The 12174-nt window shown below is 48.7% G+C and overlaps 1 protein-coding gene across 1 annotated transcript in view; it reads right to left on the bottom strand.

The window, feature by feature from the left end:
* Positions 1-8044: 8044 nt before the first annotated feature.
* LOC129845981 (voltage-dependent T-type calcium channel subunit alpha-1H-like) overlaps positions 8045-12174 on the bottom strand; it is a gene marked incomplete at its 5' end in the record, with an annotated part of 18998 nt that continues 14868 nt past the window's right edge. The window contains 2 exons of the mRNA XM_055913969.1: positions 8045-10044; positions 10191-10309. Of these exons, the coding sequence (XP_055769944.1) occupies positions 8878-10044; positions 10191-10309 (1286 nt within the window). The remainder of the gene's footprint in view (positions 10045-10190; positions 10310-12174) is intronic.

Genomic DNA, 12174 nt, shown 5'->3' with positions numbered 1-12174 from the left:
AACAGTCAATATTAAAGACATGTTACTCTCTGGCGCCATCTGGTGGGGACTGCTGAGAACACAGTCAATATTAAAGACATGTTACTCTCTGGCTCCATCCTGTGGGGACTGCTGAGAACACAGTAAATATATTAAAGACATGTTACTCTCTGGCGCCATCTGGTGGAGACTGCTGAGATCACAGTCAATATTAAAGACATGTTACTCTCTGGCTCCATCTGGTGGGGACTGCTGAGAACACAGTAAATATATTAAAGACATGTTACTCTCTGGCTCCATCTGGTGGGGACTGCTGAGATCACAGTCAATATTAAAGACATGTTACTCTCTGGCTCCATCTGGTGGGGACTGCTGAGAACACAGTCAATATTATAGACATGTTACTCTCTGGCTCCATCTGGTGGGGACTGCTGAGAACACAGTCAATATTAAAGACATGTTACTCTCTGGCTCCATCTGGTGGGGACTGCTGAGATCACAGTCAATATTAAAGACATGTTACTCTCTGGCTCCATCTGGTGGGGACTGCTGAGAACACAGTCAATATTATAGACATGTTACTCTCTGGCTCCATCTGGTGGGGACTGCTGAGAACACAGTAAATATATTAAAGACATGTTACTCTCTGGCGCCATCTGGTGGAGACTGCTGAGATCACAGTCAATATTAAAGACATGTTACTCTCTGGCTCCATCTGGTGGGGACTGCTGAGAACACAGTAAATATATTAAAGACATGTTACTCTCTGGCTCCATCTGGTGGGGACTGCTGAGATCACAGTCAATATTAAAGACATGTTACTCTCTGGCTCCATCCTGTGGGGACTGCTGAGAACACAGTCAATATTAAAGACATGTTACTCTCTGGCGCCATCTGGTGGGGACTGCTGAGAACACAGTCAATATTAAAGACATGTTACTCTCTGGCGCCATCTGGTGGGGACTGCTGAGAACACAGTAAATATATTAAAGACATGTTACTCTCTGGCGCCATCTGGTGGGGACTGCTGAGAACACAGTCAATATTAAAGACATGTTACTCTCTGGCGCCATCCTGTGGGGAATGCTGAGAACACAGTCAATATTATAGACATGTTACTCTCTGGCGCCATCTGGTGGGGACTGCTGAGAACACAGTCAATATTATAGACATGTTACTCTCTGGCTCCATCTGGTGGGGACTGCTGAGATCACAGTCAATATTAAAGACATGTTACTCTCTGGCGCCATCTGGTGGGGACTGCTGAGAACACAGTCAATATTAAAGACCTGTTACTCTCTGGCGCCATCTGGTGGGGACTGCTGAGAACACAGTAAATATATTAAAGACATGTTACTCTCTGGCGCCATCTGGTGGGGACTGCTGAGAACACAGTCAATATTAAAGACATGTTACTCTCTGGCTCCATCTGGTGGGGAATGCTGAGAACACAGTCAATATTAAAGACATGTTACTCTCTGGCGCCATCTTGTGGGGACTGCTGAGAACACAGTCAATAGTTGTTATCCCACAAGGGGCTCTGTGAAGAAACACACCGGACACCTTCAGCTCAGGAATAAAAAAACGTTTATTTTTCGATGACAGGGAACATCCTTCAGGACAATGTTTGATCATTATTTTAATCAGCAATAAGACAATGTCAAAAGCACAGTTGTATGCCAGCCCTGGAAACCCTGTCAGTTCTGGGAGCATCGGAGGGAAATTATTGCAGACAGTTAGCTTGTCTATTGACAGCTAGAAAACACCCCCTCCTCCTCTTTTCCTCCTCTTCCTCCTCCAGTCTCTCAAGAGTTAAAACGACAAGGTTTCTGATAGATTGAAGGTCAGGTTCCATCACAGCTTAAACGTCCTGAAGCCTGTTTCTACATCGTCCTGAAACCTGGTTCTAGAACATCCTGAAAGCCTGGTTCTAGAACGTCCTGAAGCCTGGTTCTAGAACGTCCTGAAGCCTGGTTCTAGAACGTCCTGAAGCCTGGTTCTAGAACGTCCTGAAGCCTGGTTCTAGAACATCCTGAAAGCCTGGTTCTAGAACGTCCTGAAGCCTGGTTCTACAACGTCATGTAGCCTGGTTCTAGAACATCCTGAAAGCCTGGTTCTAGAACGTCCTGAAGCCTGGTTCTACAACGTCATGTAGCCTGGTTCTAGAACGTCCTGAAGCCTGGTTCTAGAACGTCCTGAAGCCTGGTTCTAGAACGTCCTGAAGCCTGGTTCTACATCGTCCTGAAACCTGGTTCTACAACGTCCTGAAGCCTGATTCTACAACATCCTGAAAGCCTGGTTCTACAACATCCTGAAGCCTGGTTCTATAACATCCTGTACCCTGGTTCTAGAACGTCCTGAAGCCTGGTTCTACAACATCCTGTAGCCTGGTTCTAGAACATCCTGTAGCCTGGTTCTACAACGTCCTGAAGCCTGGTTCTACAACATCCTGTAGCCTGGTTCTAGAACGTCCTGAAGCCTGGTTCTATAACATCCTGTAGCCTGGTTCTACAACATCCTGTAGCCTGGTTCTACAACATCCTGTAGCCTGGTTCTACAACATCCTGTAGCCTGGTTCTATAACATCCTGTAGCCTGGTTCTAGAACATCCCGAAGCCTGGTTCTACAACATCCCGAAGCCTGGTTCTACAACATCCCGAAGCCTGGTTCTAGAACATCCTGAAAGCCTGGTTCTAGAACGTCCTGAAGCCTGGTTCTAGAACTTCCTGAAGCCTGGTTCTACATCGTCCTGAAACCTGGTTCTAGAACGTCCTGAAGCCTGGTTCTACAACGTCATGTAGCCTGGTTCTAGAACGTCCTGAAGCCTGGTTCTAGAACATCCTGAAAGCCTGGTTCTAGAACGTCCTGAAGCCTGGTTCTACAACGTCATGTAGCCTGGTTCTAGAACATCCTGAAAGCCTGGTTCTAGAACGTCCTGAAGCCTGGTTCTACAACGTCATGTAGCCTGGTTCTAGAACGTCCTGAAGCCTGGTTCTAGAAGGTCCTGAAGCCTGGTTCTAGAACGTCCTGAAGCCTGGTTCTACATCGTCCTGAAACCTGGTTCTACAACGTCCTGAAGCCTGATTCTACAACATCCTGAAAGCCTGGTTCTACAACATCCTGAAGCCTGGTTCTATAACATCCTGTAGCCTGGTTCTAGAACGTCCTGAAGCCTGGTTCTATAACATCCTGTAGCCTGGTTCTACAACATCCTGTAGCCTGGTTCTACAACATCCTGTAGCCTGGTTCTACAACATCCTGTAGCCTGGTTCTATAACATCCTGTAGTCTGGTTCTAGAACATCCCGAAGCCTGGTTCTACAACATCCCGAAGCCTGGTTCTACAACATCCCGAAGCCTGGTTCTAGAACATCCTGAAAGCCTGGTTCTAGAACGTCCTGAAGCCTGGTTCTAGAACTTCCTGAAGCCTGGTTCTACATCGTCCTGAAACCTGGTTCTAGAACGTCCTGAAGCCTGGTTCTACAACGTCATGTAGCCTGGTTCTAGAACGTCCTGAAGCCTGGTTCTAGAACGTCCTGAAGCCTGGTTCTAGAACGTCCTGAAGCCTGGTTCTACATCGTCCTGAAACCTGGTTCTACAACGTCCTGAAGCCTGATTCTACAACATCCTGAAAGCCTGGTTCTACAACATCCTGAAGCCTGGTTCTATAACATCCTGTACCCTGGTTCTAGAACGTCCTGAAGCCTGGTTCTACAACATCCTGTAGCCTGGTTCTAGAACATCCTGTAGCCTGGTTCTACAACGTCCTGAAGCCTGGTTCTACAACATCCTGTAGCCTGGTTCTAGAACGTCCTGAAGCCTGGTTCTATAACATCCTGTAGCCTGGTTCTACAACATCCTGTAGCCTGGTTCTACAACATCCTGTAGCCTGGTTCTACAACATCCTGTAGCCTGGTTCTATAACATCCTGTAGCCTGGTTCTAGAACATCCCGAAGCCTGGTTCTACAACATCCCGAAGCCTGGTTCTACAACATCCCGAAGCCTGGTTCTACAACATCCCGAAGCCTGGTTCTAGAACATCCTGAAAGCCTGGTTCTAGAACTTCCTGAAGCCTGGTTCTAGAACTTCCTGAAGCCTGGTTCTACATCGTCCTGAAACCTGGTTCTAGAATGCCCTGAATCCTGGTTCTAGAACTTCCTGAAGCCTGGTTCTACATCGTCCTGAAGCATGGTTCTAGAACGTCATGAAGCCTGGTTCTAGAACTTCCTGAAGCCTGGTTCTACATCGTCCTGAAACCTGGTTCTAGAACGTCCTGAAGCCTGGTTCTAGAACTTCCTGAAGCCTGGTTCTAGAACATCATGAAAGCCTGGTTCTAGAACGTCCTGAAGCCTGGTTCTAGAACTTCCTGAAGCCTGGTTCTAGAAGGTCCTGAAGTCTGGTTCTACAATGTCCTCAAACCTGGTCCTAGAACTTCCTGAAGCCTGGTTCTAGAACATCCTGAAGCCTGGTTCTAGAACATCCTGAAGCCTGGTTCTAGAACGTCCTGAAGCCTGGTTCTACAACGTCCTCAAACCTGGTTCTAGAACTTCCTGAAGCCTGGTTCTAGAACGTCCTGAAGCATGCTGGTGCGATTTTAAAAACACTCAGTCTCTTTATAATTAGTATTTTATCAGATAGAAGCACAGATTCACCTCCATGCCAAAGATCCATCATCCTCATCATAATCATCATCATCATCATCATCATCATCATCATCACCACCACCACCATATGTTATGTATAAAGCTTTTATTAGGGTTCATTTCATACTGAGTCATAATACACATCAGATAAATAACTTGTAGGGTTTTGGTAACTAGTGGATCGATCAGGTGGGAGGAGCAACGGGGAGGAAAAGACAAGCGCTCAACTTCTGGGCTCTGAGATAAACAACACCAAGAACCCGTCTCCATGGTTACCTCTCTGTGACAGTAGATACACACTAACCACCCAGAACCCGTCTCCGTGGTTACCTCTCTGTGACAGTAGATACACACTAAACACCCAGAACCCGTCTCCGTGGTTACCTCTCTGTGACAGTAGATACACACTAACCACCCAGAACCCGTCTCCGTGGTTACCTCTCTGTGACAGTAGATACACACTAACCACCCAGAACCCGTCTCCATGGTTACCTCTCTGTGACAGTAGATACACACTAAACACCCAGCACATTTTTGCATCGGACAATAATAAATCATGTTTTAAATCAGTATTACAGTCCCGTACAGATCAAACTGAGCCCAGTACATTTAAATAGACAGTCTTACAAACATCGGAAACATCTGGAAATGCTTAATTTATAAAAAAAAAAATGTTTTTTTAAAAAACAAACATATCGGATATCTTTCTTCTCAGCAACATGCATATAGTCCAAAAAACGATTCCTCATTAAAAAAACACACAAATATCTGAGGATTAAAATTCATCTGTCAAACTCTTCAGAATTATTATCATTATTTTCTACCAAATTGTATTGACTACTATGGAAAATAGAGAAAAAAACACCTGTTCTCTAAAACAATTACAAATATAACAGGAGATTCTATAGCTGGAGACACCGCTGACTCTAAAGGTCAGGGGTCAAACTAGTTGACCTGGAGGTGGGGGGGTCAGTCAGACGGACGCCAGGCTTTTACTTCCTAGTAAACAAACGTTGCCTCATCATCCAATCAAAAGTCTCTTCTGTTCCCCCAGTGAGATCAAGCAGGGTAGAATGGGACAAACAGGAAGCTTGTCTCTAGTGATCAATAACATGTTTATAGATCTATTCTCTGATATATAATCATCATTTACATGCATACTGCTGGTGGCCCAGTGAGGGTGACATGGTACAGGGGTGGGTGGGGGTTAGAGACGGAGGGTGGGGTTAGAGATGGGGGGGTGGGGTTAGAGATGGGGGCGGGGTTAGAGACGGAGGGTGGGGTTAGAGATGGGGGGTGGGGTTAGAGATGGAGGGCGGGGTTAGAGATGGAGGGCGGGGTTAGAGATGGAGGGCGGGGTTAGAGACGGAGGGTGGGGTTAGAGATAGAGGGTGGGGTTAGAGATGGGGGGTGGGGCTAGGCATACAGGGGTTAGGGTCAGGGGTCAGGGTTAACATTAGTATAGGGTAAGGTGATAATGAGGTGCGGTTGGGTGTTGGGGGTTCCATCTCTACAAGTGGATATGACCTGAGTACGGCTTTAGGGTTAGGGTTAAGGTTAGAGGTTAGGGTTAGGCTTTAGGAGAGATGCGTGATCCTGTCACAGCCCTGTGTCTAGCAGGTCAGGTATACATACTGTATGTAAAACACACCAGGTGGATTACAGGTACACCTAGATGTCATGTATCTATCCTCAGACAGGGCTGACTGGTAGACTCTGTGGATAGCAGACACCCGTCAGTAAAGGGATGGTTACTGTAACCAGGAACAACACGAGTCACGTTGTGAGGGACCGTTGGGAACAGAGACATTACTGCACTTTGACGACAGGGGGTTCGTTTTGGTTGATAGATATAGATATCTACACTAACACATTTCCACCTCTCCTCTCCTCTCCTCTCCTCTCCTCTCCTCTCCTCTCCTCTCCTCTCCTCTCTTCTCTTCTCTTCTCTTCTCTTCTCTTCTCTTCTCTTCTCTTCTCTTCTCCCCTCCCCTCCCCTCCCCTCCCCTCCCCTCCCATCCCCTCCTCTCCTCTCCTCCTCTCCTCTCCTCTCCTCTCCTCTCCTCTCCTCTCCTCTCTTCTCTTCTCTTCTCTTCTCTTCTCTTCTCTTCTCTTCTCTTCTCTTCTCCTCTCCTCTCCTGGTTGTCTGTAGATATCTACACTAACACATTTCCACCTCTCCTCTCCTCTCCACCTCTCCTCTCCTCTCCTGGTTGTCTGTAGATACCTACACTAACACATCTCCACCTCTCCTCTCCACTCTTCTCCTCCTCTCCTCTCCTCTCCACCTCCTCCTCCTCCTCTCCTCTCCTCTCCTCTCCTCTCCTCTCCTCTCCTCTCCTCTCCTCTCCTCTCCTCTCACCTCCTCTCCACTCTCCTATTCTCTCTCCTCTCTTCTCCTCTCCTCTCCTCTCCTCTCCTCTCCACCTCCTCCTCATCTCCTCTCCTCGCCCTAGAAATAAACCTAATCTCATCCCCAGCAGAGAGCGTCAGACACAGTCAAAGCTAAACAAGTTAAGTTATGTTTAAGTTACGTTAACTCATAAAAAACACGTGTTCAAGATTACGAACAGTTTTCCTTGGTTACTGTTTGAGTAAAGTGAACTAGTTTAGCTAACAGAGAACAGTGTTCAGATGAGGCCTCCTCTTCTACTTTATAAAAAACATCCAGGAGGATGACGGGAACAAAACAAACATTATAGACAGGAGGATGACGGAACAAAACAAACATTATAGACAGGAGGATGACGGGAACAAAACAAACATTATAGACAGGAGGATGACGGGAACAAAACAAACATTATAGACAGGAGGATGACGGAACAAAACAAACATTATAGACAGGAGGATGACGGGAACAAAACAAACATTATAGACAGGAGGATGACGGAACAAAACAAACATTATAGACAGGAGTATGACGGGAACAAAACAAACATTATAGACAGGAGGATGACGGGAACAAAACAAACATTATAGACAGGAGGATGACGGGAACAAAACAAACATTATAGACAGGAGGATGACGGAACAAAACAAACATTATAGACAGGAGGATGACGGGAACAAAACAAACATTATAGACAGGAGGATGACGGAAACAAAACAAACATTATAGACAGGAGGATGACGGGAACAAAACAAACATTATTGACAGGAGGATGATGGGACAAAACAAACATTATAGACAGGAGGATGACGGGAACAAAACAAACATTATAGACAGGAGGATGACGGGAACAAAACAAACATTATAGACATGAGGATGACGGGACAAAACAAACAGTATAGACATGAGGATGACGGGACAAAACAAACAGTATAGACATGAGGATGACGGGACAAAACAAACAGTATAGACATGAGGATGACGGGAACAAAACAAACAGTATAGATCTCTAGAAAAAAATGTGGTGCATTAATGCATAGAGTTATTTTATCATCTCAGCAATGAAATATTTTCTGTATATACAACGTGAGATACACAGAACACACACTGCTCTGCTGTCTGTCTGTCTGTTATACCTGTCTGTCTGTCTGTTATACTTGTCTGTCTGTCATACCTGTCTGTCTGTTATACCTGTCTGTCTGTTATACCTGTCTGTCTGTCTGTCAGCAGATAAAGACATGTCCATCAACATCTATGACAGAGAGCATCTGAACACACTGATGCATAAGGGATAAAATACACACAACACACAACACACAACACACGTGTCCCGGTCCGCTGTCCTCTTCTGTCTGAGAGATCAATGTGATCGTGGACCAGGACAGGAAACAGGAAGTAGGACATAGGAAGTAGAGTAGCTCCTGTAGAGGACTTGAAGGAGCACCGTCAATCTCCCATCCTGTAAGGGTCAGAGGTCAGCCAGGCGCTGGTTCCTGATTGGCTCACGTGAGGGCAGAGTGTCATAAACGTTTGTTCCTGATTGGCTGGCTGGCTGGTGTGAGGAGTGTCAGAAATACTTTGGCTACAGATTTATGTGGCTTTAGTCCTGAACTAAATAACACTGAGTTACAACCTCACACTCTCTCTCTCTCTCTCTCTCTCTCTCTCTCGCTCTCTCTCTCTCTCTCTCTCTCTCTCTCTCTCACCCCCAATCTCTCTCTCACCCCCCATCTCTCTCTCTCCCCCATCTCTCTCTCTCTCTCCCCCATCTCTCTCCATCCAACCCGTCACTGTCCAGATCAGGCCACACCCTCTGGATCGGGTTTAGGCTTTCTGACGAATCCCTCTCCTAATGAGGCTCTGCTCTCATTGGGCAGTTCTCCTGTTCATCGAGCTAAACCCCGCCCTGCTGTTAAAGAGCGAGGGACTTGTGGCTGGATCATTGCTCGATAGGCCAGCGGACATGCCACTCGTGTATCTGTGCTCCGGTTGGTCGAAGGTGAACTGTGGGAGTGGTTTGTAGTCACTGTAGAGAGAGGAAGGTCTAGTGTCTAGTGTTGGGGACGGGGTGTGTGTGGGGGACGGGGTGTGTGTGGGGGACGGGGTGTGTGTGTGAGACAGGGTGTGTGTGGGGGACGGGGTGTGTGTGTGAGACAGGGTGTGTGTAGGGGACGCGGTGTGTTTGTGGGAATGAGGTAGAGTATGTGTACGGATAAGAGTGTGTGCGTGGGGCAGGCGGTGTGTGAGTGTGTGTGTCGGGGTGTGTGTTACTGCGTGAGGGAGAGTCTGTACGAGTGTGTGTGTGTCAGTCGGTGTGTGGCGATGTGTCGGCGTGTGTGTCGGTGTGAGTGTGCGTGTCGGGGTGTGTGTCGGCGTTAGCCTGTGCGCGTCGGCGACCTCGTAGGAGGGGGTTCTGCGTCTCAGCAGCGGGTTACAGTCAGCCTGCGGCTCCGACGGGCCACGGCCCGCTGGGTCACATGGGGGGTGGATTGAGATGCAGGGTGGGCTCATCCTCTTCTTCCTGTGACCTCTAACCTCTGACCCCTGACCCCTGGGCCTCCTCACCCCCCTCTCTTCCCCGTCCGCCTCCCAGCCCTCGCCTAGCGGCGGATCCTCCGAAGGGGACGGGCAGATCTCGATGGAGTGTCGTCGCTGGTCGTCAGGACAACGCGGTTTATCCAGGAAGCCCTGGGTGTCTACGCTGAAGCCCTTCCTCGGGTCGTGACCTTTTAGCCCCGCCCCCAGCAGACTGAGCGCACTCCCTCGGCTCCTCAGGGAGGGAGGGGAGTCAGGGGAGGCGTAGGGCGAGAGGGAGTGACACCGCCCACTTCCATGTCTGTCCCACCAATGGCGCGCTGAGCTGGTGATGTGCCACACCTCCTCGTCGGCGGGGTCCGAGAGGAAGGGGGGAGAGAGGGGGCGGGGGGAGAGCAGGGAGTGGGGATGGGGGGGAGGCAGGCGGAGGGACAAGGGGAGAGAGGGGAGGGTTGAGAGGGGGTCCTGTCTCTCTACTGAGTCCACCTTCACAGCCAGCTGGAACACAGAGAGGACACAATGGGCAATGTTAGGGTCACAGTGTGTGTGTGTGTTTTCCAAGTCAAATGAGCCAAATATTTGCCAAAGTTTTATGGTGGTAGACCAAGCATGGTGTGTGTGTGTGTGTGTGTGTGTGTACTCACCTGTCTGTGAGCCTTGGGCGAGGGCCTTGGCAGGGCGATGTGAGTGGGAACAGGGTGAGAGAGGCTGGGCAGTACAGCCTGGTCTTCACATGGCTGGGAATGCACAGATGTCACAGAGCCTGAGGAGAAAACATATAGGGACGGACACCAACACTAAAACTTAGACTGGCGTTGGGATATGGACTCAGAGAGACTGTTTGTCCTGAGGTGTAAAACCTGCAGGCTGTTTACAGTCAGTCAACAGGACTCATTGGGTCAGTGTGTGTAACTCTAGTATGACTGTCTCTGGGGCTAACATGCTACTAGCATCCAGGGGGCTAACATGCTACTAGCATCCAGGGGGCTAACATGCTACTAGCATCCAGGGGGCTAACATGCTACTAGCATCCAGGGGTCTAACATGCTACTAGCATCCAGGGGGCTAACATGCTACTAGCATCCAGGGGGCTAACATGCTACTAGCATCCAGGGGGCTAACATGCTACTAGCATCCAGGGGATTAACATGCTACTAGCATCCAGGGGGCTAACATGCTACTAGCATCCAGGGGTCTAACATGCTACTAGCATCCAGGGGGCTAACATGCTACTAGCATCCAGGGGGCTAACATGCTACTAGCATCCAGGGGTCTAACATGCTACTAGCATCCAGGGGGCTAACATGCTACTAGCATCCAGGGGGCTAACATGCTACTAGCATCCAGGGGGCTAACATGCTACTAGCATCCAGGGGTCTAACATGCTACTAGCATCCAGGGGGCTAACATGCTACTAGCATCCAGGGGTCTAACATGCTACTAGCATCCAGGGGGCTAACATGCTACTAGCATCCAGGGGGCTAACATGCTACTAGCATCCAGGGGGCTAACATGCTACTAGCATCCAGGGGGCTAACATGCTACTAGCATCCAGGGGGCTAACATGCTACTAGCATCCAGGGGTCTAACATGCTACTAGCATCCAGGGGGCTAACATGCTACTAGCATCCAGGGGGCTAACATGCTACTAGCATCCAGGGGGCTAACATGCTACTAGCATCCAGGGGATTAACATGCTACTAGCATCCAGGGGGCTAACATGCTACTAGCATCAAGGGGGCTAACATGCTACTAGCATCCAGGGGGCTAACATGCTACTAGCATCCAGGGGGCTAACATGCTACTAGCATCCAGGGGGCTAACATGCTACTAGCATCCAGGGGTCTAACATGCTACTAGCATCCAGGGGGCTAACATGCTACTAGCATCCAGGGGGCTAACATGCTACTAGCATCCAGGGGGCTAACATGCTACTAGCATCCAGGGGGCTAACATGCTACTAGCATCCAGGGGGCTAACATGCTACTAGCATCCAGGGGGCTAACATGCTACTAGCATCCAGGGGGCTAACATGCTAGTAGCATCCAGGGGGCTAACATGCTACTAGCATCCAGGGGGCTAACATGCTACTAGCATCCAGGGGGCTAACATGCTACTAGCATCAAGGGGGCTAACATGCTACTAGCATCCAGGGGGCTAACATGCTACTAGCATCCAGGGGGCTAACATGCTACTAGCATCAAGGGGGCTAACATGCTAGTAGCATCCAGGGGGCTAACATGCTACTAGCATCCAGGGGTTGGAACCGGTTGAGGGGAACAGAACCCGAAAACCAGAAAATAACAATATTTTTCCAGGAACAGAACCCATAACCAGGAACAAAAGTGATCCACACTGTTCCGGAACAGAACCGTTATTTTTAAAAGCACGGGAACCGGTTAATAACGTTCCGGGCATTTCCAGTCGCACAAAAAAACGCAAACAAAGCGCCTACGCAAAGCCCTCACTCTGTCACTCAGAAACGTGTTCCAGTGTCCGCCTGCCAGCTGGAAATCTTTACCAGCGTGTGTGTAGGCTACCTGCCCCTCCCCCTCCCTCGGTTACAGAAAAAACCCTAAGCGGCATTATGTGTAATGTAACTGAGAGATGACTTCAATTAACTCTGCA

Source organism: Salvelinus fontinalis, unplaced genomic scaffold (assembly GCF_029448725.1).
Source record: "Salvelinus fontinalis isolate EN_2023a unplaced genomic scaffold, ASM2944872v1 scaffold_0416, whole genome shotgun sequence".
NCBI classification, from domain to species: domain Eukaryota; kingdom Metazoa; phylum Chordata; class Actinopteri; order Salmoniformes; family Salmonidae; genus Salvelinus; species Salvelinus fontinalis.
Note: the sequence above shows the minus strand (reverse complement) of the source record. Positions and strands in the feature narration are given on the sequence as shown.